Source organism: Symphalangus syndactylus, chromosome 9, assembly GCF_028878055.3.
Source record: "Symphalangus syndactylus isolate Jambi chromosome 9, NHGRI_mSymSyn1-v2.1_pri, whole genome shotgun sequence".
Classification (NCBI taxonomy): Eukaryota; Metazoa; Chordata; class Mammalia; order Primates; family Hylobatidae; genus Symphalangus; species Symphalangus syndactylus.
In genome coordinates, this window is record NC_072431.2 from 30,005,621 (window position 1) to 30,033,553 (window position 27,933).

At 49.6% G+C, this 27,933-nt stretch overlaps 4 protein-coding genes across 17 annotated transcripts; 3 read left to right on the plus strand and 1 right to left on the minus strand.

The window, feature by feature from the left end:
- Nucleotides 1-2: 2 nt before the first annotated feature.
- On the plus strand, nucleotides 3-4,834 carry MDP1 (magnesium dependent phosphatase 1). 4 transcript variants are annotated; one of them, XR_008659954.2, is made up of 7 exons: nucleotides 11-610; nucleotides 732-792; nucleotides 866-976; nucleotides 1,929-2,036; nucleotides 2,133-2,218; nucleotides 2,377-2,533; nucleotides 4,699-4,834. XR_008659954.2 is itself a non-coding variant. In XM_055291693.2 (6 exons), the coding sequence occupies exons 1-5, from the start codon at nucleotides 574-576 to the stop codon at nucleotides 2,501-2,503; spliced, it is 390 nt and encodes a 129-aa protein (XP_055147668.1). In that variant the 5' UTR covers nucleotides 3-573; the 3' UTR covers nucleotides 2,504-2,533; nucleotides 4,699-4,834. The 4 variants fall into 4 exon arrangements, 3 of the variants coding, with proteins under 3 accessions (XP_055147668.1, XP_055147665.1, XP_055147667.1); XM_055291693.2 differs by lacking the exon at nucleotides 2,133-2,218 and having other exon boundaries at nucleotides 3-610; nucleotides 1,929-1,982; XM_055291690.2 differs by lacking the exon at nucleotides 4,699-4,834 and having other exon boundaries at nucleotides 2,377-2,572.
- On the plus strand, nucleotides 2,658-7,000 carry CHMP4A (charged multivesicular body protein 4A). Its single transcript, XM_055291689.2, has 6 exons — nucleotides 2,658-3,122; nucleotides 4,699-4,848; nucleotides 4,936-5,113; nucleotides 5,865-5,979; nucleotides 6,132-6,267; nucleotides 6,680-7,000. The coding sequence occupies exons 1-6, from the start codon at nucleotides 3,014-3,016 to the stop codon at nucleotides 6,736-6,738; spliced, it is 747 nt and encodes a 248-aa protein (XP_055147664.1). The 5' UTR covers nucleotides 2,658-3,013; the 3' UTR covers nucleotides 6,739-7,000.
- Nucleotides 7,001-8,026: 1,026 nt separating this feature from the next.
- TSSK4 (testis specific serine kinase 4) lies at nucleotides 8,027-21,214 on the minus strand. Of its 5 annotated transcripts, none has more exons than XM_063609337.1 (5): nucleotides 20,548-21,214; nucleotides 20,184-20,296; nucleotides 10,069-13,350; nucleotides 8,978-9,341; nucleotides 8,027-8,526 (listed from the first exon to the last, which is right to left on the minus strand). In XM_063609337.1, exons 3-5 carry the CDS (start codon nucleotides 10,278-10,280, stop codon nucleotides 8,365-8,367), a joined length of 738 nt encoding a protein of 245 aa, XP_063465407.1. In that variant the 5' UTR covers nucleotides 10,281-13,350; nucleotides 20,184-20,296; nucleotides 20,548-21,214; the 3' UTR covers nucleotides 8,027-8,364. The 5 variants fall into 5 exon arrangements, with proteins under 5 accessions (XP_063465407.1, XP_055147662.1, XP_055147663.1 ...); XM_055291687.2 differs by lacking the exon at nucleotides 20,184-20,296 and having other exon boundaries at nucleotides 10,069-10,283; nucleotides 10,644-13,350; nucleotides 20,548-21,193; XM_055291688.2 differs by lacking the exon at nucleotides 20,184-20,296 and having other exon boundaries at nucleotides 8,027-8,597; nucleotides 10,069-10,283; nucleotides 10,644-13,350; nucleotides 20,548-21,193.
- Nucleotides 9,370-27,760, plus strand: TM9SF1 (transmembrane 9 superfamily member 1). Of its 7 annotated transcripts, XM_055291669.2 has the most exons (7): nucleotides 9,370-9,597; nucleotides 17,055-17,151; nucleotides 21,872-22,233; nucleotides 23,646-24,267; nucleotides 24,559-24,744; nucleotides 26,251-26,524; nucleotides 27,098-27,760. In XM_055291669.2, exons 3-7 carry the CDS (start codon nucleotides 21,889-21,891, stop codon nucleotides 27,489-27,491), a joined length of 1,821 nt encoding a protein of 606 aa, XP_055147644.1. In that variant the 5' UTR covers nucleotides 9,370-9,597; nucleotides 17,055-17,151; nucleotides 21,872-21,888; the 3' UTR covers nucleotides 27,492-27,760. The 7 variants fall into 7 exon arrangements, with proteins under 7 accessions (XP_055147644.1, XP_055147642.1, XP_055147646.1 ...); XM_055291667.2 differs by lacking the exons at nucleotides 9,370-9,597; nucleotides 17,055-17,151 and adding an exon at nucleotides 20,632-21,358; XM_055291671.2 differs by lacking the exons at nucleotides 9,370-9,597; nucleotides 17,055-17,151 and adding an exon at nucleotides 21,147-21,212.
- Nucleotides 27,761-27,933: the final 173 nt, after the last annotated feature.

Below are 27,933 nucleotides of genomic sequence, written 5' to 3' on the forward strand. Positions count from 1 at the left end.
GCTGACATGGATGATGGAAACCTTCGGAGTGAATTATCTCTCACTGTGGCTCTACTGGACATTTAGGCCTGGTTGGAGAACGCCTTCAAGGGTTTGGCTGACACTGCACTCTATGGCTGGAATATTACTGAGGACTTTGGGTTCTACACTATCAAGAGGTTGATAATGCAGAAAGATTGAGTGACAAGCTGTGATGTATCACTTGGGTCTCAAGAAGAGGCAGGTGCTAGAAGAAAAGGCTTTCCTTTTTCCCTGGCTTCTTAGTATAATAGAATCGGGCAAGGCTGGGTGGAGTGGAGAAGTAGGGAGGATGCCCGTGGCCAATGCCTTGAAGAGACTTCACTGCTGTGGTTGCATGTGCGGTCGTGTTGGTACCTCGCTGCAATCTTCTTCCCCGCCCAGCATCAGATGGCACTCTTGCGCCATCTCCAGGCTGATGACGCCCCGAGTGGCGACGCTCTAGTCGCCAGTTTATGGCAGGCAGAGTGGCCGCCTTAGCTGCCGGAGGTTCCGCGCTCTCTACGGCCCTGGGTGAAGCCCCACCTCTGCTGCGCGCAGCCTGCGGTGCGGGTCATGGCGCGGCTACCGAAGCTGGCAGTCTTTGATTTGGGTGAGGGACGGGAAGGGGAGAATTTCGTAAGGTGCCCTCCTTTTCCACACCCCTAACAGCAGCTCCCGAATCCCTGCGTCTCCCGCCCCAGGCTGAACCTTCCCTCTCCTTCCTCTCGCAGATTACACTCTCTGGCCTTTCTGGGTCGACACGCACGTAGACCCTCCGTTCCATAAGAGCAGGTGAGGTAGGGACAGGGAGGACTGGAGCGAGATGGGACCCAGCCAGGGCTGAGCGCACTCTTGCTCTCTCCAGTAATGGAACTGTACGAGATAGGCGGGGCCAAGACGTCCGACTGTACCCAGAGGTGCCTGAGGTCCTAAAACGACTGCAGAGCCTTGGGGTGCCCGGTGCGGCTGCTTCAAGGTAAGAAGAGCGACTGACAACTGATAGTGTAATGCTGAAGGGTGCATGCAAGAGACAGTGAAACCCCTGGGCTACAAAAATAGGGACGGTGCAAGTTTCCAAGTATTTGCATATTTTTTCTCCTTGAATGCTCTCCTGTGCCTTTTAACTATTAAAAAGTGGGGCCGGCAGGCGGGCGCGGTGGCTCACGCCTGTAATCCCACCACTTTGGGAGGCCGAGGCGGGTGGATCACGAGATCAGGAATTCAAGACCAGCCTGACCAACATGGTGAAACCCCGTCTCTACTAAAAATACAAAAATTAGCCGAGCATGGTGGCGCGCACCTGTAATCCCAGCTACTCAGGAGGCTGAGGCAGGAGAATCGCTTGAACCCGGGAGGTGGAGGTTGCAGTGAGCTGAGATGGAGCCACTGCACTTCAGCCTGGGTGACAGAGTGAGACAATGTCTCAAAAAAAAAAAAAAAAAAAAAGTGGGGCCCGACACAGTGACTCACACCTGTAATCTTAGCTCTTTGGGAGGCCTAGGTGGGAGGATCACTTGAGCCCGGGAATTCGAAACCAGCCTAGGCAATAGAGGGAGACCCTATCTCTACCAAAAAAAAAAAAAAAATTGTGGTGGCATGCACCTGTAGTCCCAGCTACTTGGGAGGCTGAGGTGGGAGGATCACTTGAGCCCAGGAGGTCGTGACCGCAGTGAGTCGTGATTGGGCCACTCCACTCCAGTCTGGGTGACAGAGCTAGACCCTGTCTCAAAACAAAAGCTAAAACATTGGCCCAGCACCAATTGTGTCAAATAGGAAGACAATGGAGTTAAACAGAGTCTGAGGATGCCTGTCCATCCCAGAAAAACAGCAAGTGGATTTCCCTGGTTATACTTACTAACTTTGCTTAATAAGTTAACGTAGCCCTGGCCCTTCACTTTACTAATCCCATCTTTTACACCATTTTGCAGGACAAGTGAGATAGAAGGGGCCACCCAGCTACTGGAGCTCTTTGACCTCATCAGGTACTTTGTTCATCGGGAAATCTATCCGGGCAGCAAGATCACACACTTTGAGAGGTATGTGGAGATAAGGGAGGAGCAGGGTGAGAAAGTACCAGAGAGGCTTGAGAAACCAAGATACTAGCTTGGTTACTCCTGCCCTGTCTTGCACAGGTTGCAGCAGAAGACTGGAATTCCTTTCTCCCAGATGATCTTCTTTGATGATGAGAGGCGGAATATTGTAGACATCAGCAAACTGGGTACTGAGTGATGAGGAACAGCCATTTGGGGTCCCTAGGAGGGATTGGGTAGATACATACAGGTTGGATAGTTTGCCCTATAGGTGGCACCCACAAAGGTCAGAGTAATAATGGAGAACCCTGAAAGCCTAATGAAATGTGACTTCTTATCTTTCTAGGTGTTACCTGCATTCACATCCAGAATGGAATGAATCTTCAAACTCTAAGTCAAGGGTTAGAGACATTTGCGAAGGCCCAAACTGGGCCTTGAGGTCCAGCCTTGAGGAGAGCCCATTTGAGGCCTAAACTGAAAGGAAATCAAGAAGGCATTTTCAGGTGCATTTGTAATTTATTAAAGTTCATCTGTGTGTGACAGAAGAGATTTTACCCACAGTGTGGGGAGTTTCTATTTTTCTAGCCTGTGAAATGGGGTTGGTTGTCCTGAGGTGCAGAGACCAGAATGTGAGACATTAGACTGCATCAGGTTTGCCATCTAAACTTAGGGCAACCCCAAGTGCTTGAACCTATACCACCCCACTTTCCTGAGCTCTGTAAAGAGCATGAAGTTTTCCCACTGACCCCATACACTGAGGTGCCATCACACTGCACATTTCCTTCTGGAGAACAAGCACATACTCTGGGGTGGAGATAGAACTGTCTTTTTATGTAATAGAAAATGATGTGGCTGCTTTAAGAGGAGCACGTCGGTCTGGGGCTGGTGGCTTGGGTCACGTGACAGCGGTGGTCTCATTTGCGCCTCTTGATGATGTCGCGGCGGCGCCCTGAGGAGGGATTGGGCAAGGCTGGTCCTGTGCGATGAGACATCACCCTCCCAGGAGCAAGGCGGAAGTCTGGAGGACGCCGAGGGGCGGAGGCGGGAGAGGCGAGCTCGCGATGAGTGGTCTTGGCAGGCTCTTCGGGAAGGGTGAGCCAGGGTGGGACTGGCCAGCCAGGAGGCGCTGGCTGGTGCAGGGGAAGAGGAGACCCCGGCGAGATTCGGCCGGACCGCTGCGCCGGGCAGGGGAAGAGAATCAGGAGACAGGCTGACTGGAAAACCCCGTCGGCCGATGGCGGAGCAAGGCTCATCGCCGGTGCCAAAAGGCACACCATGTCAGGGCGCCTTGTTCCCGTCCGCCGTCCTCCCCCACTCTCAGAGGGAAGAACTCAAGATCGGGGAGGGGACTTGAGGGCGTGGCGATCGTGCTGGCTCCCATTGTTGAGGCTTGAAGACGAGTTTCCTGCTGTCTTCAGCCCTTTTCAAAACCTTGTTCTATAATACTTTGTGCTGGGCAAGAGGGATCTAAGGTGAAGAAGAAAGACTGCCTTCTTGGCCCGGCGCGGTGGCTCACGCCTGTAATCGCAACACTTTGGGAGGCCGACGTGGGTGGATCATGAGATCAGGAGTTTGAGACCAGCCTGGCCAATATGGTGAAACCCCGTCTCTACTAAAAATATAAAAATTGGCCGGGCGCGGTGGCTCACGCCTGTAATCCCAGCACTTTGGGAGGCCGAGGTGGGTGGATCACCTGAGGTCAAGAGTTCGAGACCAGCCTGGCCAACACGGTGAAACCTTGTCTCTACTAAAAATACAAAAAAAAAAAAAAAAAAAAAATCTAGCTGGTTGTGGTGGCACGTGCCTGTAGTCCCAGCTACTCGGGGAGGCTGAGACAGGTGAATCGCTTGAACCCAGGAGGCGGAGGTTGCAGTGAGCCAAGATCGCACCATGCACTCCAGCCTGGGTGACAGAGGGAGACTCCATTCACAAAAAAAAAAAAATTAGGTGGGCATGGTGGTGTGTGCCTGTAGTCCCAGCTACTTGGGGAGGCTGAGGCAGGAGAATCACTTGAACCCGGGAGACAGAGGTTGCAATGAGCTGAGATCATGCCACCGCACTCTGGCCTGGGCAACAGAGTGAGACTCTGTCTCAAAAAAAGAAGTCCTGGCGCGGTGGCTCATGCCTGTAATCCCAGCACTTTGGGAGGCCGAGGCGGGCAGATCACCTGAGGTTGGGAGTTGGACACCAGCCTGACCAACATGGAGAAACCCTGTCTGTACTAAAAATACAAAAAATTAGCCAGGCATGTTGGCACATGCCTGTGATCCCAGCTATTTGGGGGGCTGAGGCAGGAGAATCGCTTGAACCCAGGAGGCGGAGGTTGAGATGAGCTAAGATCACGCCATTGCGTTCCAGCCTGGGCAACAAGACTGAAACTCTGCCTAAAGAAAAAAAAAGAAAGGCAGCTAGGAATAGTAAAAAGAATATTGGTTTTAGAACTCATACTGCCACATTTTGATTCCTGCACAATCTCTTACTAGTTGTGATTTTTAACATCTTTGTGGTTGTTTTCACATTTTTAAAGTGAAGAGATAGCACGTTCATTGTAGAGATTTGGGGATTAGCAATAACACAGTCAGGTCTCTGGCACATACTATGTATTCAATGATTGGTGGCTAATATGTTTCCTTCACAAAATTTGGGCCTACTCCACTGGACTCCTCAGGGAAGAAGGAGAAAGGGCCAACCCCTGAAGAAGCAATACAGAAACTGAAGGAGACAGAGAAGATACTGATCAAGAAACAGGAATTTTTGGAGCAGAAGATTCAACAGGAGCTACAAACAGCCAAGAAGTATGGGACCAAGAATAAGAGAGGTAATGAGGGAAACAAGCCTATGGGGAGGGCCCAGATGGGAAGCAGGTGCTTCTGACTCTTGACGTTCAGGGTATGGGCTGGGTCAGCTGCCTTACAGGCTTTGCGGAGGAAGAAAAGATTCGAACAGCAGCTGGCACAAACTGACGGGACATTATCCACCCTGGAGTTTCAGCGTGAGGCCATTGAGAATGCCACTACCAATGCAGAAGTTCTTCGTACCATGGAGCTTGCTGCCCAAAGCATGAAGAAGGCCTACCAGGACATGTGGGTACGGGGGGAGGGGTGGAGGGGACCCAGGCACTGGGAAGAGTGGCTTGCTATCACACTTTAAACTTGAAAGCCTGTCAGAATGTGGATTTGCAGTATAGATACTTGTGATGGCTAGACCTCCATCTGCCCCTTGCTTCCTTTAAGATTCTTTCACTGCCTGGGGCATTCTAGGGAGGAAAGATGTCTTCTCTAATTCTTTTTTTGTTTTGTTTTGTTTTGTTTTTTGAGACGGAGTCTCACTCTGTCGCCCAGGCTGGAGTGCAGTGGCACAACCTCGGCTCACTGCAACCTCTGCCTCCTGGGTTCGAGTGATTCTCCTGCCTCAGCCTCCTGAGTAGCTGGGATTACAGGTGTGCACTACTGTGCCCAGCTCATTTTTGTATTTTTAGTAGAGATGGAGTTTTGCCATTTTGGCGAGGCTGTTCTTGAACTGACCTCAGGTGATCCACCTGCCTTGGCCTCCCAAAGTGCTGGGATCACAACTGTGAGCCACCATGCCTGGCTGCCTTTTCTAATTCTTAAAGATCCTTCGGGAAAGGGAATGAAACCTATCCTTTCCAGTGTGGCTCCTTGCTATTTCTTAGCCCAGTCTTGCGTCTTTGCAATTTTCCAGGGATCTCTTCTGATTGATAGTTATGGGCTTATCAGTGTGACCCTACAAGGCTGGAGGGGTTTCATTCATGTGAGATGAGAAAGTCAAGGGGGCATTGTTGCCTGATTTCTTAGCTGTCTATCTCATTCTCAGGGACATTGACAAGGTAGATGAACTGATGACTGACATCACGGAACAACAGGAGGTGGCCCAGCAGATCTCAGATGCCATTTCTCGGCCTATGGGCTTTGGAGATGATGTGGATGAGGTGATTGGGGGTGAGGGGTCAGGGAATATTGGAGAAAGTATGGGACTGGCCAGAAGGAACACCCAAGAGAGGCTCTTGGGACAAGTTTGGGAGGGAACTTCAAGGTAGAAGTTTTTTTCTTCATCTTAAATGGTCTTGTCTTCCCTATCCAGGATGAACTGCTGGAGGAGCTAGAGGAGCTGGAGCAGGAGGAATTGGCCCAGGAGTTGTTAAATGTGGGCGACAAGGGGGAAGAACCCCCAGTCAAATTGCCTAGTGTACCTTCTACTCATCTGCCGGCAGGGCCAGGTATGCGGGGTTGTTCTGTTGTCTTGAGGACTTAAGAGGGTGGGAGAGATATGGGGAAAGATTATTCCTCATCCATCCTACCTCAAAGGAGCCACACAGAAAGGGCTGCTGCTGCAGTTGTGCAGGTTGTTGACTGCATATAGGCACCCACCTAGCCTGTGCTTCACTCAACAAGCCATGTACCCTGGTTTAGGGCTGTAAATGGCAGGAGCAAGAGGCACCTTTTTTCTAATTTGCACAAAGGTGCTGTGGGATTGAACAGCAGCCTAGCAAGCAGAAGGACCACACCTTTAGGTTTTTTGCTGGGGAGAGAAAATTCAGCAGGCTCTGAATGTCATAGCAGGGGACGGTTGGAGTTGCTGAGACCTTAATGCTTCTCTTTTCTTTTCTCTGGGTATCTTTGTCTTCAAAGCTCCAAAAGTGGATGAAGATGAAGAAGAACTAAAGCAGTTGGCTGAGTGGGTATCCTGATAAATCTGGGCTTGTTTTCCTAATGCTACCTTTGTTGATCCTTTTTTCCTTAAGTGCCAAGTGCTGAGCTAAAGGAGGATAACTTTTTGGGGAAGTCATGCTGAGGGTGGTAGTGTGACCCTGCCTGAAAAAAGGGTCTCTTACCCTCCCAGCCCTGGCTCAACTCTGAAGAAGGATCTTGCTACAGAAGGAGCCCTTGGGCTCCCTTCTCTTTGATAGCAGTTATAATGCCCTTGTTCCCAATAAAACTGGGCAGATGGAATCCTAGTGTCTATACTGCCTTGTCTACCCCTGAAGCTGTTCCCCTGGCCCTTGGAGCCTTATTTCAAGCAATGAATAATTAGAGCAAAGAAGAGGGGTTGGAACATAGAATAAATGGGCATTCCTAATATCTCAACCTATGTTCCAGGCAAACACTGTTTCATCTTTCAAGTCAGTTTGTCCTAGAGTTGCCTAGTTGCTGAGGCTGAAGAAACTGCCATCTACCACTTAGAACCATGTGGAGGCATCTCTGAGTCTTCCCTAGTTGCTTTTCCCTGGTCATGCCTCTGCCAAGACAGCCCCAAATTTCTTTTACAAAGCCCATTTTCAAGGACAAGGAGGGAGAATACCATGGAAGGAGCAAATAGCTTTGCTACTTGGAATGGAAGGAGCAAATAGCTTTGCTACTTGGAATGGAAGGAGCAAGTAGCTTTCCTTTATCCAGAACCCATAGTTAGTAGCTTTCACTACTAGAAGGCTTGGTTTGAATTCCGTGTCTGGGAACAATAGTGTGAGAAGCCTTGTCTCCCTGCTATTGTGTCAGTAGTGGTTAAGGTGACACTGGAAGAGGGAAAAGGAACCAAGGTACTTAATACACCCAAATACCCATTTCTTTTCTTTTTTTTTTTTTTTTTTTTTTTTGAGACAGAGTCTCACTTTGTCACCCAGGTTGGAGTGCAGTGGCACGATCTCGGCTCACTGCAACCCCTGCCTCCTGGGTTCAAGTGATTCTCCTGCCTCAGCCAGGTGCCAATATGCCCGGCTAATTTTTGTATTTTTAGTAGAGACAGGGTTTTGCCATGTTGGCCAGACTGGTCTCGAACTCTTGACCTCAAGTGATCTGCCCACCTCGGCCCCCCAAAGTGCTGGGATTACAGGCGTGAGCCACTGCACACAGCTCGAATACCTATTTCTAAAAGAACTAACAGTGCCATCACTTTGGACTATAGACAGGCAGAGCCATAATCAAAGTGGAAGAACCAGGGCTTTTACCCCACCGCTTGAGCATTTAAACAGCACAAAGATGTAAAATAATGAGCATATATTGAGTTGAATAATAAAGCTTCCCAAAATAGAGTGTTAATCTGAGCACCCCATCCCCTAAGAGCCACATCATGAATTACACTATTGATTTAACACAGTGTCAAGATTATTGGTTACAGGCTCTGGGCAGAAATCTCTTATCCCAGCAGTGTTCCCTGCTATAAGATTGCCTTGAGAAAAGAATGTCTTTGGCCCTAGTTGATGAAACTAAATCAGACTTAGATTTATTTTTGGTATAAAGGATTTTTAGCCCAAGACCTCCTGCTTTGCTCCTCTCTTAGCCCCCTCCTTCAGCCATTTTCAGGTCGTAATTTCCAAGGATTAGTGCTGTTTAGTGGTGGTGTGGAGCTGGCACATGGCCTCAAGCAGCCTGATCTCATGGGTGGGTTGCTCAGGCTGGAACTTGAGAACCCAGGGATCCTTGATGATGTCCAGAATGGTGGCACGCTTAGTGGCTTGGCGTAGCATCTGGAGGATCAAGTTCTAGAGCAGGGAGAGAGAGGTCTTGCCTGAGTTTTTCTCCATTGTGCCACACAGGCAATGAGCAGTTGGATCTAAGAAAGAAGCAGGATAGCCCATCATACCACTCTGGTCAAAGTGGGTGTGGCTCTGGTATTATCTTGGAGAGCCAGGCAGTTAACTCCCTGGAGGGGAAGGGAAGAGTTCCTTGGGAGGAATGCTTTCCATATTTCCCTTCTGGCCTAAAGAGACAGAAGCTGGAACCTGTGTATCAGGCAAGGTTTGGAGCCTAGTGGTTGGCCCTTTATGCCTTCCATACTGTATTGTAGGACAGGAGCTAGTGTGTGAGATGGCTCTGGTGTGGGAAGACCCTTTCCCCAGGGTTGGGAGGCCTAGGTTGGGTGACCTAGGTTGGATATTCACCCCTCCCTGTGGGTCATCCCTGAGGGCTCAGCCCTCCTTAAGTAGCCAGTACCTTGCACTCCTGGGAGATGGTATGGTTAGCTGGGAAAGTGACCTCCTTCTGAGTCTCTCTCAGCAGCTTTTTGAAATTGGTGTCATCAAAGGGCAGATGGGCGACCACTAGAGTGTAAAGGATGACGCCCATGCTCCAGGTGTCAGACAGGAAAGGGTTGTAGGGCAAGCCTCGTAAGATCTCCGGGCAAGCATAAGCAAAGCTGCCACAGTAAGTCTGGCTGAGGTGGGAAAAGCAGTTCACTTGGCGGTAAGAAGGGCTACGACCCACAGGCTGGTTAGAAGGCGCCATCTTGGCGAAGCTAAAGTCTGATATCTTCACATTCTTCCACTTGTCCAGCAACAGGTTCTCCAACTTTAAGTCCCTACCAGAAGCAGAAAGGCTGGGCATCAGGCTGGGGAGAGGGCTTAGTTTTAGACTGGGAGCTGAAGGGCCAGGGGTCAGAGGGTAAAGATGAGGACAGAAGTGGGAGGTAGAAACCATTATGAGGGCACAAGGTAGAGAGGAAGGAAAGCCATGGAGTTGTGAGCAGAGCCCAAAGTAGGGAGAGAGAGAGAGAGGATGGTATCTGAGGACCACCGGGAGCTCACCATTGTATTTCATAAAATGTTCTGCATACAGTGAGTACTTTATCAGTATCTTTGACCATATGATTAAAATAGAGTGCATGAACAGGCCTAGGTATTTTTTTTTTTTTTTTTTTTTTTTGAGACAGAGTCTCGCTCTGTCACCCAGGCTGGAATGCAGTGGCGCGATCTCGGCTCACTGCAAGCTCCGCCTCCTGGATTCACGCCATTCTCCTGCCTCAGCCTCTCCGAGTAGCTGGGACTACAGGCGTCTGCCACCACGCCCGGCTAATTTTTTGTATTTTTAGTAGAGACGGGGTTTCACCATGGTCTCGATCTCCTGACCTCGTGATCCGCCCGCCTTGGCCTCCCAAAGTGCTGGGATTACAGGCGTGAGCCACCGCGCCCGGCCAGGCCTAGGTATTGAGGAGGGAGTTCGAAAGAGGAAAAAAGGGCAGGAAATGGGAGATGTGCATAAAACCCCCTTGAGGGCAAAGGCCCCAGTCTGGGTGGCAGCGCCCTTACCGGTGCACGATGCTCTTGCTGTGCAGGTAGGCAATGCCCAGGGTCAGCTGGGAGAACCACTTGCCAGCAAGGAGCTCAGAGCAGGCCCCGTAGTGCTGGATCCATTCAAGGATGTCACCACCCTGAGCCAGCTCCAGAATGATGTATACTCGAGATGTGGTCTCAATGGCCCGATAGAAGTTGATGAGGTACTTGTGCCGCAAGACTTTCATTACCTGACCTCAGAAGAAGAACCCATCAAACCTGGGAAGGGAGAACCCTGACTGCACTCCCAGCCATCTCCTACCCTCAGCTACTGACTTAGGACTTTGCAATAGGATCAACCCCTCAACCCCAGAGAACTGGTAGCCTGTGGGCAAACGCTATGTTTTGCACCTTTACTTTTTGGGGGGCTGAAGGTGAGTGGGTGGATGGGAAAGAGATTTAACTTACATAAATTTTCCTAGCTGCTTAGTGAGACATTCAGTTCTGGTTTAGGGGTTTCTGGCCCCACCCCTCCTGGCCATACCCCTTCTGAGAAACCTCAAGCAGCTTAGTACCAAGCTCCAGTTCCCTCTTCCAGCCCCCTTTCCAACCTCTAGTTCACGGGGCAGGAACTTGTTAAGATAGTCATCAGAGGCCTTCTTCTTTGAGATGATCTTGACTGCCACCACGACCTTCTTCTTTGTATAGAAAGCCTCATATACTGTCCCATAGGAGCCATGGCCAATGGCCTTGCCCACCTCATAACCATATTCATCCATGAGGGAATGGTAGGCTGTGGTGGTTGGTGCTGCCTCTAAGACATCTCCCTTCCTCATGGTGTTGGGCTTGCTGAGAGCAGGGAGCTTTACTACTTGGAAGCCTCCTATCCAAAGGCCAACACCTTGAGCTGCCGAAGGCTAGGGTATCAAAGTGAAGTAGGTCTCCAAATGCTTCCCTATATAGTCACACGAGTCTGGGATGCTGGGCTCAGCCCTCCACTAGGAACTTGGAGGTGGAAAGAAAGAGAAGCAGTTCTTTTTGTCTCCACTGGCTGTTGTTACTTTCTCCTTTTGGTTACGGAACTCCTCAAGGTCCCATGTTCCGAATACATCACAATCCACCTCCTATCCATCGTTGGCCACAAAACTTGAGAATGCAGTGCAGTTGGAAACATACTCATTCCCAGAGGCACCTTCCACAGTCTAGTGAAACTCCTAAAGATCAGCCCTTTCACTGATATATGAGTACCTACTAAGTACCCAACAGTGTGCTGAATACTTGGATAAAATGTCACCCAAATGTCACGCCAGACCCTTCCTCCTTCCTCAATCCCTGCATACAATCTTTCATCAAATCCTGTCTCTGCTATCTCCTACTTATCTCTTTAATGACACACTCAAGGCTTTCCGAGCCCATTGCAGCCCCCTTAGTTCAATGAGGCCAATAGGGACACTATGATCCTAGAGCTTATAATGCAGCATGAGAAATATGAGTGTGAAAATACTACAATTATAAGGTATTGAACATGTTCTAGGAAAATCTAACCTTGAAATGCATCCTTATCTTCCATGAGCCAGAACGCTCTAGTTTTCCTCCATATCCTGGTCATTCCTCAGCCTTCACTGAAGTTATATCTTTCTCCATCCATCCCTTAATCATATCCCAAGTGTTCTATCACAAGCTTTATTTTCTCAAACCTTCACATCCTCCCTTAATCTTGTCCATACCCATGATGTCAATACTACATTTATGCTGACTGCTCCTAATTTCATCTCCATCCCATATATCTGGAGTTTAGATAGAGCAGCCAGTATTACATGGCCATGTCTGCCCCAGGCATGGAACTTACCATATCCATCTCAAACTTACCATATCAATAATTGAACTTATTTTCTTCTCTCAGAGTTTTCTGTGAGTTGTACACTAATCACCCTTAATTTAGACACTCAAATGTCATCCCAGACCCTCCTGCCTCAGTCCCTACATTCAGTCTATCACCAAATCCTATCCCTTATACCTCCTGATTATCTTTGATAATATTCTCATGGCTTTCTGAGCCCACTGCTACTCCCTTAGTTCACACCTCCATCATCGAACAGATGGCCCCAGCCAGCCTTCTGCTCCCCTCCAGTCTGTCCATCCCAAGTCCAAAGCATAAATCTGATTTTATTAACATTTGAAACAATTCAATGTCTCCCCATTCTCTTTAGGATCAAGTCCATCCAAATTCTTTCACACAGCTTTAAGTCTGATCCTGCTTACCTCCCCAGTTTTATTTTTTAACACACACATAATGATCCACAACTGCTTTTCTGTATTTGTGGCAAACTCCAAATCTTCCTTGAGAACTTGGCATAGGAGCTGTTTTGTTTTTTGTTTTTTTTTTTTTTGAGACGGAGTTTTGCTCTCGTTGCCCAGGCTGGAGTGTAATGGCATGATCTCGGCTCACTACAACCTCCAACTCCCAGGTTCAAGCGATTCTTCTGCCTCAGCCTCCCTAGTAGCTAGGATTACAGGCATGCACCACCACGCCTAGCTATTTTGTATTTTTAGTAGAGACGGGGTTTCTCCATGTTGGTCAGGCAGGTCTTGAACTCCCAACCTCAGGTGATCCGCCTGCCTCGGCCTCCCAAAGTGCTGAGATTATAGGCGTGAGCCACCGCGCCCAGTCTGTTTTTGTTTTTGTTTTGAGATGGAGTTTCGCTCTTGTTGCCCAGGCTGGAGTGCAATGGTACGATCTCGGCTCACTGCAACCTCCATCTCCCGGGTTCAAGCCATTCTCCCGCCTCAGCCTCCCAAGTAGCTGGGATTACAGGCATGCACCACCACGCCTGGCTAATTTTGTATTTTTTAGTAGAGACGGGGTTTCTCCATGTTGGTCAGGCTGGTCTCGAACTCCCAACCTCAGGTGATCCGCCTGCCTCAGCCTCCCAAAGTGCTGGGATTACAGCCGTGAGCCACCGCGCCCAGTGGAGCTGTTTTAAAGAAGGCTTAACTGACTGCTCAAGCTTCAGTTAGATATTCCTTCTTCCTGGGTGCTCCCACAGGCCCAATACTTTGTCTGTCACAGCACCTAACATAGTGTCTGTAATTGCTTCTCTTGCTTGCATCTCCCACTAAGCTATATAGGGAGGTCAAATGATGCGAAGACAGATGAAATGTGGAGAAAAGAGCTGGTTTAGAAAATGGGCAGCATTGAGGGCCCAACTGAGGTTGGAAAACAACTTGTCCATAGACACATATAGTGTTGTGATTCTTTTAGCATCTTGGTTACAGGTACTTGAATGTTGATGGATGATTTAGGGTTTTGCTTGGCAGCTGCAATGAAACAATGGGAGAGGGGCATCAAGAACATATGCAAGAATGTGGCTGAAATGATGGAATGCGGAATCTAAGCTGCATGGGTAAGGAAGATTATCAGGGAACCTGCCCCAATAGTCACGTAGGTTCTTTTCTATTTTCCCTAAGCGTTGGCCAGTTTGAGAAATAAAGGGACAGAGTACAAAAGAGAGAAATTTTAAAGCTGGGCATCCGGGAGAGACATCACATGTCGGTAGATTCCGTAATGCCCCACAAGCCGCAAAACCAGCAAGTTTTTAATAGGGACTTTCAAAAGGGGAGGGAGTGTACGAATAGGGTGTGAGTCACAAAGATCACATACTTCACAAGGTAGTAGAATATCACAAGGCAAATGGAGGCAGGGCAAGATCATAGGACCACAGGACCAGGGCGAAATTAAAATTGCTAATGAAGTTTCGGGCACCATTGTCACTGATAACATCTTATCAGGAGACAGGGTTTTGAGAGCAACCGATCTGACCAAATTTTTTTTTTTTTTTTTTTTTTTTTTGAGACGGAGTCTTGCTCTGTCACCCAGGCTGGAGTGCAGTAGTGCGATCTCGGCTCACTGCAAGCTCCACCTCCCGGGTTCACGCCATTCTCCTGCCTCAGCCTCTCCGAGTAGCTGGGACTACAGGCACTGCCACCACACCCGGCTAATTTTTTTTTTGTATTTTTAGTAGAGACAGGGTTTCACCATGGTCTCGATCTCCTGACCTCATGATCTGCCCGCCTCCGCCTCCCAAAGTGCTGGGATTACAAGCGTGAGCCACCGTGCCTGGCCGACCAAAATTTATTAGGCGGGAATTTCCTCTTCCTAATAAGCCTGGGAGCACTATGGGAGACTGGGATTTATTTCACCCCTACAGTGTCGACCATAGAAGATGGCCACACCCAAGGGGGCCATTTCAGAGACCCACCCTCAAGCATGTATTCTCTTTCCCAGGGATGTTCCTTGCTGAGAAAAAGAATTCAGCAATATTTCTCCCATTTGCTTTTGAAAGAAGAGAAATATGGTTCTGTTCCGCCCAGCTCACCAGAGGTCAGAGTTTAAGGTTATCTCTCGTTTCCTAAACATTGCTGTTATCCTGTTCTTTTTTCAAGGTGCCCAGACTTCATATTGTTTAAACACACATGCTCTATAATTTGTGCAGTTAACGCAATTATCACAGGGTCCTGAGGCGACATACATCCTCCTCAGCTTACAAAATGACAGGATTAAGAGATTAAAGTAAAGACAGGCATAGGAAATCACAAGGGTATTGACTGGGGAAGTGATAAGTGTCCATGAAATCTTCACAGTTTATGTTTAGAGACTGCAGTAAAGACAGGCATAAGAAATTATAAAAGTATTATATTGGTATTAATTTGTATTAATTAGTATTAATTTGGGGAACTAATAAATGTCCATGAAATCTTCACAATCCACGTTCTTCTGTCATGGCTTCAGCCAGTCCCTCCGTTTGGGGTCCCTGACTTCCTGCAACAGATTATATTGTTTGGATCTGTGTCCCCACCCAAATCTCATGGTCAGTTGTAATCTGCAATGTTGGAGGTGGGGCCTGGTGGGAGGTGACTGGATCATGCAGGTGGGTTGCTGATGAATGTTTAGCACCACCCTCTTGCAGTGAGTTATCATGAGATGTCATTTTAAAAAGTGTGTAGCACCTCCCCCTTTGCCCTCTTGCTCCTGCTTCCACCACGTGAGATGCTTGCTTCCCCTTTACCTTCTGCCATGATTGTAAGCTTCCTGAGGCCTCCCCAGAAGCAGATGCCAGCATTATACTTCCTGTACAGCCTGCAGAACCACAGCCAATTAAAGCTCTTTTCTTATAAATTACCCAGTCTCAGGTATTTCTTTACAGCAAGGCAGCTGACACAGAAGACAAGCTAGAAACTGGCCAAAGGGGCAGGAGGAGGAGTTGCAGGTGTCACTGGAATGGAAAAACAAGTTTGGTAGGAATTGAGAGAATGAGAAGAACAGGAGGTTGTGCTCACAGAGGAGTTATTTAGATTTAAGATTTTGTAGCTGGGCGCAGTGGCTCACGCCTGTAATCCCAGCACTTTGGGAGGCCAAGGCTGGTGGATTGCTTGAGGTTAGGAGTTCAAGACCAGCCTGACCAACATGGTGAAACCCATCTCTACTAAAAATACAAAAATTAGCTGGGTGTGGTGGCAGGCGCTTGTAGTCCCAGCTACTTGGGAGGCAGAGTCAGGAGAATCTCTTGAAGCCAGAAGGCAGAGGTTGCAGTGAGCTGAGATCATGCCACTGCACTCCAGCCTGGGCAACAGAGCAAGACTCTGTCTAAACAAACAAACAAAAGGCTGGGCACGGTGGCTCAAGCTTGTAATCCCAGCACTTTGGGAGGCTGAGGCGAGATCACAAGGTCAGGAGATTGAGACCATCCTGGCTAAAACGGTGAAACCCCGTCTCTACTAAAAATACAAAAAAAAAAAAAAAAAAAAAAACCAGCCAGGCATGGTGGCGGGTGCCTGTAGTCCCAGCTACTTGGGAGGCTGAGGCGGGAGAATGATGTGAACCCGGGAGGCAGAGCTTGCAGTAAGCAGAGATCGTGCCACTGCACTCCAGCCTGGGTGACAGAGTGAGACTCTGTCTCAAAAAAAAAACAAAAAAACAAAAAAGATTTTGTGTGGTGGGTATTAGGCCATTCTTGCATTGCTATAAAGAAATACCAGGCTGGGCGTGGTGGCTTATGCCTATAATCCCAGCATTTTGGGAGGCTGAGGCGGGCAGATTACAAGGTCAGGAGATCGAGACCAGCCTGGCCAACATGGTGAAAGCTGTCTCTACTAAAGACACAAAAATTAGCTGGGCGTGGTGTTGCATGCCTGTAATCCCAGGTACTTGGGAGGCTGAGGCAGGAGAATCACTTGAACCAGGGAGTTGGAGGTTTCAGTGAGCCGAGATCGCACCACTGCGCTCCAGCCTGGTGACAGAGAAACACTCCATCTCAAAAAAAAAAAAAAAAAAAAAAAAAAGAAAGAAATACCTGAGGCCGGGTACAGTGGCTCACGCCTGTAATCCCAACACTTTGGGAAGCCAAGGCAGGTGGATTACCTGAGCCCAGGAGTTCAAGACCAGCTTGGGCAACATAGCAAAAACCCATTTCTACGAAAAATACCAGCATTAGCTAGGTGTGGTGGCATGTGCCTATAGTCTCAGCTACTCAAGAGGATCACTTAAGCCTGGGAGGTGAAGGCTGCAGTGAACCAAGATAGTACCATTGCACTCCAGCCTGGGTAACAAAGTGAGACCCTGTCTCAAAAACAAAAACAAACAAAAACGTGAGATTGGGTAGTTTGTAAAGAAAAGAGGTTTAGGCCGGGCGCAGTGGCTCACGCCTGTAATCCCAACACTCTGGGAGACCAAATTAGGCAGGCAGATCACAAGGTCAAGAGATCAAGACCATCCTGGCCAACATGGTGAAAACCCATCTCTACTAAAAATACAAAAATTAGCTGGGCATGGTGGTGCGTGCCTGTAGTCCCAGCTACTCTGGAGGCTGAGGCAGGAGAATCACTTGAACCCGGGAGGGGGAGGTTGCAGTGAGCCAAGATCACACGGCTGCACTCTAGCCTGGAGACAGAGCAAGACTCCATCTCAAAAAAAAAAAAAAGAAAAAGAAAAAGAAAAGAGGTTTAATTGGCTCACTGTTCTACAGGCTGTATAGGAAGCATGGTGCTGGCTCAGCTTCTCGGGAGGCCTCAGGAAGCTTATAATCAAAACGGAAAGTGAAGGCGAAGCAGGGACATCACATGGTGAGAATGGGAGTGAGAGAGAGAGAGAGAGTTGTGGGGGAGGTGCTACACGCTTTTAAACAACCAGATCTTGTGAGAACTCATACGGTGAATACTACACCAAACCATGAGGGGTCTGCCCCCATGATCCAAAAACCTCCCACCAGGACCCACCTACAGCACTGGGGATTACATTTCAACATGATATTTGGGCAGGGATAACTATCCAAACTATATCAGTGGGGGACAGAGGGGCAGAGGAAAGAACAAGGGAAGAATCCAAATTCTCATATCTTCCATCCTCCAAAACAGAACAAATACTTCAAGAACAGATTATGCCACAGGCATGCAATAAATTCCCATTTATTGACAGTCTGACCTTGCTGGCAAGATGGTTCCAAAGTTCTGTTGGAAGCCAGCTCTACATCCTCAATCTAGCAAGATGAGCAGTTTTCCAGGGCACACCATGGTAAGGGGGCCCACCCAATCCCGCCCATCTGATCCCACAGGCTGGCCCCCCGATAGGTAACTTGGTGGCAACTCTAGTCTCTCATGTACAGGGGGTAAACCAGTTCATGCAAGGATCATGTATTAAGCTGCCTAATGTATACAAAAACACTGCTAGGTCCTGAGGAAACAGAGATGAATAAATTACAGTCTTCCTGTGAGGAGTTAAACACTGCTAGGTCCGGAGGAAACAGAGATGAATAAATTACAGTCTTCCCTTGAGGAGTTTGAAATTAGCAAGGGAGACAGACATATAAGAAGTAAAATAACACTACAGTGACACATGCTATAAACAAACCTGGGAGGAGATGTAAGGGAAGGCTTTATAGAGAAGGTGACATTTGCACTGTTCAAAGAAAAGGATAAGGCCGGGTGCAGTGGCTCATGCCTGTAATCTCAGCACTTTGGGAGGTCGAGGCGGGCGGATCACGAAGTCAGGAGTTCGAGACCAGCCTGGCCAATATGGTGAAACCCTGTCTCTACTAAAAAATACAAAAATTAGCCAGGCATGGTGGTGTGCGCCTGTAGTCCCAGCTACTCAGGAGGCTGGGGCAGGAGAATCCCTTGAACTCGGGAGGTGGAGGTTGCAGTGAGCTGAGATCATGCCACTGCACTCCAGCCTGGTTGACAGTGAGACTCTGTCTCAAAAAAAAAAAAAAAAAAAAAGGCCGGGCGCAGTGACTCACACTTGTAATCCCAGCACTTTCGGAGGCCAAGCCGGGCAGATCACGAGGTCAGGAGATCGAGACCATCCTGGCTAACACTGTGAAACCCCGTCTCTACTGAAAATACAAAAACAAAAATTAGCCAGGCGTGGTGGCGGACACCTGTAGTCCCAGCTACTGGGGAGGCTGAGGCGGGAGAATGGCGTGAACCCGGGAGGCGGAGCTTGCAGTGAGCACAGATCACACCACTGCACTCCGGCCTGGGCAACAGAGCGAGATTCCATCTCAAAAAAAAAAAAAAAAAAAAAGATAAGTAGGGAATAGGAGATTGAGTGGTTTAGGCAGGAGGAACAATATGAGGCTTGCAGGCTTGAGAATGATATTCAGTATTTCTATTTGAATACAGGATAGGGTTCCAGAAGGGGAATGTACCTTGAGAAGTAATTAGGATCCAGGTCTGAGCGGTCTCATATGCCAGGCTATTTTGACTCTACCTTGTATGCTCATATAATCTGGGTATACATCAAAATCAGTGCTTATTTTTTTGAGACAGAGTTTGGTTCTTGTTGCCCAGGCTGGAGTGCAATGGTGCAGTCTCAGCTCACTGCAACCTCTGCCTCCTGGGTTCAAGCGATTAGCCTGCCTCAGCCTCCCAAGTGGCTGGGATTATAGCCATGAGCCACCATGCCTGGCTAATTTTTTTGTATTTTTAGTAGAGATGGGGTTTCACCATGTTGGCCAGGCTGGTCTTGAACTCCTGACCTCAGGTGATCCACCCGCCTCAGCCTCCCAAAGTGCTGGGATTACAGGAGTGAGCCACTGCGCCCGGCCTCAGTGCTTGCTTTTTTAAAAAAAGAAAATGCTGATGACAAGGCACCCCCTCCCCTGAGAATCCTGATTTTAAAAAAGAAAAACTTTCCAGTAGCAGTGTGAAAAACGACCCAGGGGGAAGGTGACTAGGAGACTAGCAAGGTGGCTCTCATGGTAGTTTAGGTGAGAGAAGATGGAGCCTGAACCAAAGAAGTGGAGGCAAGCATCTGGAAGATATTCAGGAAATAAGTGGAGACGGCTTGGTGACACTGATATCTGAGTGGGAAGATATAGAGAAAGAGGCCCAGGCCGGGCGCGGTGGCTCAAGCCTGTAATCCCAGCACTTTGGGAGGCCGAGGCGGGCGGATCACGAGGTCAGGAGATCGAGACCATCCTGGCTCACACGGTGAAACGCTGTCTCTACTAAAAATACAAAAAATTAGCCGGGTGTGTTGGCGGGCGCCTGTAGTCCCAGCTCCTCGGGAGGCTGAGGCAGGAGAATGGCCTGAACCCGGAAGGCGGAGCTTGCAGTGAGCCGAGATCGCGCCACTGCACTCCAGCCTGGGTGACACAGCAAGACTCCGTCTCAAAAAAAAAACAAAAAAATAGAGAAAGAGGCCCAAGTTTCTGGCTTTAGAGACCAGGTGGTTGTCAGTTAGAGATGATTTCTAAGCCACTCTCAGGTCTTGTTCTTTTTTCTTTTTCTTTTTTTTTTTTGAGATGGAGTCCCGCTCTGTTGCCCAGACTGGAGTGCAATGGCCTGATCTTGGTTCACTACAACCTCCGCTTCCCAGGTTCAAGCGATTCTCCTGCCTCAGCCTCCCAAGTAGCTGGGATTACAGGGGCCCGCCACCACGCCCAGCTAATTTTTTTGTATTTTTAGTAGAGACGGGGTTTCACCATGTTAGGCTGGTCTCAAACTCCCGACCTCGGGTGATATGCCCGCCTGGGCCTCCCAAAGTGCTGGTATTACAGGGGTGAGCCCACCGCGCCCGACCTCAGTTCTTCTTCTAATTACAAAATTCACTGATTGTCTAAAAAAACTCCACCATCTACTTCTTTAAACCTCACCTATGTCTGCAGGGAAAGAACTGGGTCAGAAAGGGCAGTAATTGTAGAAGCAGCTAAATCAAGGGCTTTTCAGGCCAGAAGTCACTTGTGATTTTTCCGCTGTGCCTCTTCCCCTGGGGAGAGAGAACCTTAAGTCCACTTCCTTACACGTTGCTCCCAGGTGGCAAAACAAAAGTCACTGCTCAAAGGTCCGATTTTCAAGGGGAACTCCCTAGACGGCAGATCCCCTTTAAAATAGCTGAGACAAACACAAGGGTAAACTTTTTCAAAATAATCTGACATACAAAGTTAATAGAAGCCCAAAGACATACACAATGATCAATAAGAACAAAAACATAGACTAACGGACCGCGAGATACTTTACCGCCAGTTAACAATAACCGTGTGAGGCTGCCCAACTCAGAGTGAAAGGACAGACTTCTCTCCTTGCGCGCCTCTGCGCCAGACTGGGTTTCGCCTTGCTTATCGTGGGGCACTGAATGGTCACTGTGCGGCCAGGGAAGTCTCCAGCACAGCCTCGGGAAGACATTCCTATTACATATTTATTACTTTGGCGCGGGCCATTCATGACAGGTGGGAGAGGAGTGAGGTGAGATTCAGACGTTGGGACTCTTGCATGGCAGAGATGCCCAAAACTTCGCCCCTTCCCCGGTTGGGGGGCCACGAACCGCCTCTTAGGGCTCAGCCTCAGCAGCAGGTGGTTCAGCCGGCAAGTGCTTCGAACCCAGCCGCCGCCTGCGCTCCATCTCCCCGGCCCTCGCTAGTCTCGTCCCGCGGGTACAGCTCTTGGGCCTCGGCCAGCGCGAGCCTCCTGGCCAAGAGCTCTCAAACCCCAAATCTTTCCAGGGGCAAGCGAGCGGCCTAGCAGCCGCTCCTCTCCCGAAGAGGGGTCAGGGTCCTCGCTGCCAGGCCTCAGCCCCCTCCCCGGGAAGCCGTCGCGAAGGGGTCCCCAGGGGCCGCAGCAGCGAAGGCCCTCTGCGTTCCAGGCAAGGAGCTAGGCTGAGGTCCCCGCCGGTGAGGGCGGAAGTGGTAAGACTGACGTGTCCTGGGCCGCGCTGCTGATCGCCGGGAGGACCCCCGCCTCGCCGAGGACGGGCGGGGCAAGCCGAGCCTCACGGGGTCTCCGGAGCTGGGCCGGGCCTCCAGATGGAGAAGGCGCAGCGGGGAGTTCTTGAGTAAGCCAGAGCGGTGTCCAGCGCGGTGTGGCCGCAGCCGCCGCTGTCAGGCGCAGCAGCGGGCAACCCCGTGGAAGTCGGTCGGCCGGTCCTCTCCAACCCGCCGCTACCGCGCCGCTGTGGGAGAGACCCCAGGAGGAGCCCAAGGGCAGCTACTGGGGCGCGGAGGCCGCTGGCGCCGCCTCGGCCAGCCCTTCCCGCGCTGTGAGGACCCCGGGGCTGTGGCGGGAAGGGACCCGAGGTGCGAGACCGCGCGGCGTTGCCATGGAAACGGGCCAGGGCGCGTAGTAGAGGCCCCGGGCCGGACGGGCTGCGGGAGGGGTGAACCCCAGGTTGGGAGGATGAGAGAGCAGAGGTGGAGCGGGGTCTTTGGGATAGAGAGACGTGGGGTAGGGTGGGGCAGGGAGGGGGCCAATGGGAGCAAGTGGAGCCACGGGACCTCAGTTCGAGGCACCTGACCTGGGGTTTCTGTAACCTCCCTGGTTTCTATAACCTAAGGATTCCCCCAAACAGGTTCCACTGCCTTAAGGATGACAGTCGTAGGGAACCCTCGAAGTTGGAGCTGCCAGTGGTTGCCAATCCTGATACTGTTGCTGGGCACAGGCCATGGGCCAGGGGTGGAAGGTGTGACACACTACAAGGCCGGCGACCCTGTCATTCTATATGTCAACAAAGTGGGACCCTACCATAACCCTCAGGAAACTTACCACTACTATCAGCTTCCAGTCTGCTGCCCTGAGAAGATACGTCACAAAAGCCTTAGCTTGGGTGAAGTGCTGGATGGGGACCGAATGGCTGAGTCTTTGTATGAGATCCGCTTTCGGGAAAACGTGGAGAAGAGAATTCTGTGCCACATGCAGCTCAGTTCTGCACAGGTCAGCCTCTCCACATTGGCTATCACGTAGCCCTCCTTCCCAGAGACTAACAGTGCCTTACATTTATGGTTCAGGGTACCTTTATGGAAATTGTCTGATTTGATTCTAAATACAATACAACCCAGTGTGGCAGGCAGGGCAGGTGATGCTATTCTAATTCAGTTGACTAAGATACATACTTGCTCAGAAGTTACTTTTTTCAAGATTACATGGACAGTGAATTGCAGAACTGATATCAGAGCCCAGGGTTTCTTACTGCAAGCTTCTCTGTTGGTCATGAGGTCCCAACTGTCAGTCCTACATAGTTCTGTTTCCTTCCATGCCTACCTCTTGGCTGTTTCTTAACTGTTTCCTGTAGTCTCTACCTAACCTTCCCTGTCATGCTTTTTCTTTAGTGAATCCTGGTACTTCTCTCCTTAGTCCACTCCAGACCTCCTTATACCTCACCGCTCTCCTTTTTCTAGGCCTTAACCCTGTCAAGTCATACTTGCTCTTTTTTGGAGACTCTAAACATACTAGAGTCTAATCCAGTGATTATCAACAGGGAACAGTTTTGTCCCCCAAGGGACATTTAGCAATGTCTGGAGACATTTTTTGTTCTTACAGCTGGGGGGTACTACCAGCATGGAATGGGAAGAGGCCAGGAAAGCTACATCCTACAGTGCACGGGATAACCCCACTATGACAAAGAATTATCCACCCCAGGCTGGGTGTGGTGGCTCACTCCTGTAAAACCAGCACTTTTTTTTTTTTTTTTTTTTTGAGACGGAGTCTTGCTCTGTTGCCCAGGCTAGAGTGCAGTGGTGCAATCTTGGCTTACTGCAAGCTCCACCTTGCGGGTTCACACCATTCTCCTGCTTCAGCCTCCCGAGTAGCTGGGACTACTACTGGGCTACTAGCCACCACGCCCGGCTAATTTTTGTATTTTTAGTAGAGACGGGGTTTCACCGTGTTAGCCAGGATGGTCTCGATCTCCTGACCTCGTGATCCGCCCGCCTCGGCCTCCCAAAGTGCTGGGATTACAGGCGTGAGTCACCACACCCGACCAATCCCAGCACTTTGGGAGGCTGAGGCGGGCGGATCACAAGGTCAGGAATTTGAGACCAGACTGGCCAACATGGTGAAACCCTGTCTCTACTAAAAATACAAAAATTAGCTGGGTGTGGTCGTGGGCGCCTGTAATCCCAGCTACTCAAGAGGCTGAGGCAGGAGAATTGTTTGAACCCAGGAGGCGGAGGTTGCACTAAGCCAAGATTGCACCACTGCAGTCCAGCCTCGGTGACAGAGCAAGACTCCATCTCGAAAAAAAAGAATTATCCACCCCAAAATATCAGTAGTGCTGAAGGTGAGAAACTTTGCTCTCTGTGCCTGGGAAGATCTTGTGTGACCAATTCCTGACTTGCTCTTTATAGGTGGAGCAGCTGCGCCAGGCCATTGAAGAACTCTACTACTTTGAATTTGTGGTAGATGACTTGCCAATCCGGGGCTTTGTGGGCTACATGGAGGAGAGTGGCTTCCTGCCACACAGCCACAAGATAGGACTCTGGACCCATTTGGACTTCCACCTAGAATTCCATGGAGACCGAATTATATTTGCCAATGTTTCAGTACGGGACGTCAAGCCCCACAGCTTGGATGGGTTACGACCTGACGAGTTCCTAGGCCTTACCCACACTTACAGTGTGCGCTGGTCTGAGACTTCAGTGGAGCGTCGGAGTGACAGGCGCCGTGGTGACGATAGTGGTTTCTTTCCTCGAACACTGGAAATCCATTGGTTGTCCATCATCAACTCCATGGTGCTTGTGTTTTTACTGGTGGGTTTTGTGGCTGTCATTCTTATGCGTGTGCTTCGGAATGACCTGGCTCGGTACAACTTAGATGAGGAGACCACCTCTGCAGGTTCTGGTGATGACTTTGACCAGGGTGACAATGGCTGGAAAATTATCCATACAGATGTCTTCCGCTTCCCCCCATACCGTGGTCTGCTCTGTGCTGTGCTTGGCGTGGGCGCCCAGTTCCTGGCCCTTGGCACTGGTGAGGTGATAAAAATGAATTGGGGATTTATCTCATGGGGTAGAACTAGGTAGGGAGTTTGTTCAGAAAAGGTCTGTGGATCTTCTTTTCTATCCAGAGGGGCAGACCTAAGGGATAGGGTGGCTCTAGCAAGAATGCGCATATTCTATTGTAGATTTTCTGGATAGCAAAACTGGGGGAGACTGTTTTGGTGGAGGCCCTGGGCCTGGGAGAAGGGGGGCTGATTCCTCTGAAATTGGTAGAAGAGACACAGGTGAGGCCTAACTTGGGCTTTCCACTACCATCCTGCAGGCATTATTGTCATGGCACTGCTGGGCATGTTCAATGTGCACCGTCATGGGGCCATTAACTCAGCAGCCATCTTGTTGTATGCCCTGACCTGCTGCATCTCTGGCTACGTGTCCAGCCACTTCTACCGGCAGATTGGAGGCGAGCGTTGGGTGTGGAACATCATTCTCACCACCAGTCTCTTCTCTGGTGAGGACTTTCCTTTCCCTGGTGGGCCTTTCTGGACTTAGGAATGAAGAACACATTGTGGCCGGGCACAGTGGCTCACACCTGTAATCCTAGCACTTTGGGAGACCGAGGCCAGAGGATCACTTGAGCCCAAAACTTTGAGACAAGCCTAGGCAACATAGTGAGACCCTCTCTCTATAACAAAAAATTAGCCGGGCATGGTGGTTCACATCTGTAATTCCAGCTACTTGGGAGGCTGAGGCAGGAGGATTGCTTGAGCCTGGGGAGCCAGGGAGGTTGAGGCTACAGTGAGCCATGATTGCACCACTGCACTATAGCTGGGGTGACAGAGTGAGACTGTCTCAAAAAAAAAAAGAACACATCATAGAACTTGGGATAGAGTCAGGATGAGGCTTGAAGGGAAGGAATATTGTAAAAGAAAGAAGAAAACCAAAAAAGACAAGAATGTATTTCTTTTGAATAGTTTAAAATTATTAAGCCCTCAAAATGTCCTAGGCAGTGTCGTAAGCACTCAGCAATAACTGTGTGAAGTAGGTAATATTTCCATTCCACAGATGAGGAAACTGAACTAAAGGCTGCTTAAGTAACTTGTCTGAGATTACACTCCTAAAAAGTAGTGAACTAGGTTTCAGCAGTCTGACTTGTATTCTCACCCATTACACTAAAATAACACCCTTGAATTTTTATTTTGAAGGTGGGCCCACTCTAGGCTTTCAAACCAGATTGCCCTTTCAAAGGCAGTAGTAGTCTCTGTTGTGAACCCTTCTTGTTCCCAATTCTATGTGTCTGATTTATATCCCATCACATTTATATTTGAACCAAGCCTTTCTGAAAACAGGGCCTTAATCCAAAGGAATGTCTCATGCTAGGAGTTACCAACTCCAAGGCAAGACAGGCCCCTGGAGGCAGATGGATTTGTGTTACTCTCAGATTATGTAGTAGCTACCTGGATCCTTAATGACATCGGGTTGGGGGGTGGTGTTGGTAATATAAAGAGCAAAGAGGCCAGGCACGGTGGCTCATGCCTGTAATCCCAGCACTTTGGGAGGCTGAGGCAGGCAGATCACGAGGTCAGGAGATCGAGACCATCCTGGCTAACACAGTGAAACCCCATCTCTACTAAAAATACAAACAATTAGCCGGGCGTGGTGGCGGGTGCCTGTAGTCCCAGCTACTCGGGTGGCTGAGGCAGGAGAATGGCGTGAACCTGGGAGGCGGAGCTTGCAGTGAGCAGAGATCACGCCACTGCACTCCAGCCTGGGCGACAGAGCGAGACTCTGTCTCAAAAAAAAAAAAAAAAAAAACAGAGCAAAGAATAATGGGACCTGAAAGGGTGGAGGTGAAGGTGAAGGCAGTCGACTCTGCAGGGACATCCAGGAGCATGAGTCTGCCGTTAGAGTGGCAGGCTGCTTCAACCCCCTCCCCTTTTGGTCCTGGATGTAAGTGGGTGCCCTTAGAGATGTAGCTCCTAGTGTTGACCCTCCCTCCGGGGGCCCATCCCTGCAGTGCCTTTCTTCCTGACGTGGAGTGTGGTGAACTCAGTGCATTGGGCCAATGGTTCGACACAGGCTCTGCCAGCCACAACCATCCTGCTGCTTCTGACGGTTTGGCTGCTGGTGGGCTTTCCCCTCACTGTCATTGGAGGCATCTTCGGGAAGAACAACGCCAGCCCCTTTGATGCACCCTGTCGCACCAAGAACATCGCCCGGGAGATTCCACCCCAGCCCTGGTACAAGTCTACTGTCATCCACATGACTGTTGGAGGCTTCCTGCCTTTCAGGTATCCTCCCTTTATTCCATGGCTATCACTCTCAGGTTCCTGACCTCAACTTTTCCTGTCCCTACTCATCCAGTACCCTAACCCAACCCATTGATCCCTGGTTCAGTGGTACCATTCAGAGATTATTAAATGGTTCCTCCTATCCCCAAGCAGGACTGAGCTTGAATGATATGAGAGTGTCTCACTTACACAGCTCTCTGGAGACATCCCCCCCTTCACCTTCCTGGTTTCTGACTTTAATGTCTATGGACATCATGTGGGGTTTAAAGCCCATTTGATGACCCATTTACTTTGTTGAATATCTCTTTGTGCCTGGCAAAGAATGAAGTGGAAAGTAAAATGGACAAGATCCCTGCCCTCAATCTATTAGGGAAGATATTCTTGAAGTGAGAGCAGCTAATCATAGGCAAAAAATCCCCATGAAGCCAGGAGATCTGGGACAGAGAGTGGAGTGAACTCACTTTTCACAATGACCCAGCAACATGGGAGAGGGTGGGGGCTGGATTTCAGCCCAGCCACTGTGCTGATGGTGCACAGCCCTTTAATGCTGTGTATCATCTCTTTTCTTCACAGTGCCATCTCTGTGGAGCTGTACTACATCTTTGCCACAGTATGGGGTCGGGAGCAGTACACTTTGTACGGCATCCTCTTCTTTGTCTTCGCCATCCTGCTGAGTGTGGGGGCTTGCATCTCCATTGCACTCACCTACTTCCAGTTGTCTGGGGAGGATTACCGCTGGTGGTGGCGATCTGTGCTGAGTGTTGGCTCCACCGGCCTCTTCATCTTCCTCTACTCAGTTTTCTATTATGCCCGGCGCTCCAACATGTCTGGGGCAGTACAGACAGTAGAGTTCTTCGGCTACTCCTTACTTACTGGTTATGTCTTCTTCCTCATGCTGGGCACCATCTCCTTTTTTTCTTCCCTAAAGTTCATCCGGTATATCTATGTTAACCTCAAGATGGACTGAGTTCTGTATGGCAGAACTATTGCTGTTCTCTCCCTTTCTTCATGCCCCGTTGAACTCTCCTACCAGCTTCTCTTCTGATTGACTGAATTGTGTGATGGCATTGTTGCCTTCCCCTTTGCCCTTTGGGCCTTCCTTCCCCAGAGAGGGCCTGGAAATTATAAATCTCTATTACATAAGGAGTATATATTTGAACTTTTTAAGTTGCCTTTAGTTTTGGTCCTGATTTTTCTTTTTACAATTATCAAAATAAAATTTATTAAGAAAAAGGATCATGTAGTTGGAGGTTTTGGTCTGGATATAGGAACTCGAGCCCTGCTGTTAAGGGCACCGTCCTTTAGAAAGCCGAGCTGGCCACTGGATGCCCGAAGCTCGAGTTCTCCAACCCAGCTGGGGAACTCCCGGCGTGGGGAACCTACATTGCCAGAGTCGGGTTTCCGCGACT

Bases quoted from the DNA above. Each gene is read 5' to 3' on its own strand.
- MDP1 (XM_055291690.2), top strand. From the start codon at position 574: ATGGCGCGGCTACCGAAGCTGGCAGTCTTTGATTTGG. The intron at 611-731 runs GTGAGGGACGGG...TTCCTCTCGCAG, and splicing joins GCTGGCAGTCTTTGATTTGG to ATTACACTCTCTGGCCTTTC. The intron at 2,219-2,376 runs GTACTGAGTGAT...TTATCTTTCTAG, and splicing joins TGTAGACATCAGCAAACTGG to GTGTTACCTGCATTCACATC.
- CHMP4A (XM_055291689.2), top strand. From the start codon at position 3,014: ATGAGACATCACCCTCCCAGGAGCAAGGCGGAAGTCTGGAGGACGCCG. The intron at 5,114-5,864 runs GTGGGTACGGGG...TCTCATTCTCAG, and splicing joins AAGAAGGCCTACCAGGACAT to GGACATTGACAAGGTAGATG. The intron at 5,980-6,131 runs GTGATTGGGGGT...TTCCCTATCCAG, and splicing joins TTGGAGATGATGTGGATGAG to GATGAACTGCTGGAGGAGCT.
- TSSK4 (XM_055291686.2), bottom strand. From the start codon at position 10,868: ATGAGGAAGGGAGATGTCTTAGAGGCAGCACCAACCACCACAGCCTAC. The intron at 9,372-10,068 runs GTAAGGGCGCTG...CCCTCTCCCCAG, and splicing joins AGCAAGAGCATCGTGCACCG to CCTGATGCCCAGCCTTTCTG. The intron at 8,527-8,977 runs GTACTGGCTACT...TCCCTGCTCTAG, and splicing joins CCATCTCCCAGGAGTGCAAG to AACTTGATCCTCCAGATGCT.
- TM9SF1 (XM_055291669.2), top strand. From the start codon at position 21,889: ATGACAGTCGTAGGGAACCCTCGAAGTTGGAGCTGCCAGTGGTTGCCA. The intron at 22,234-23,645 runs GTCAGCCTCTCC...TGCTCTTTATAG, and splicing joins TGCAGCTCAGTTCTGCACAG to GTGGAGCAGCTGCGCCAGGC. The intron at 26,525-27,097 runs GTATCCTCCCTT...TTTTCTTCACAG, and splicing joins GGAGGCTTCCTGCCTTTCAG to TGCCATCTCTGTGGAGCTGT.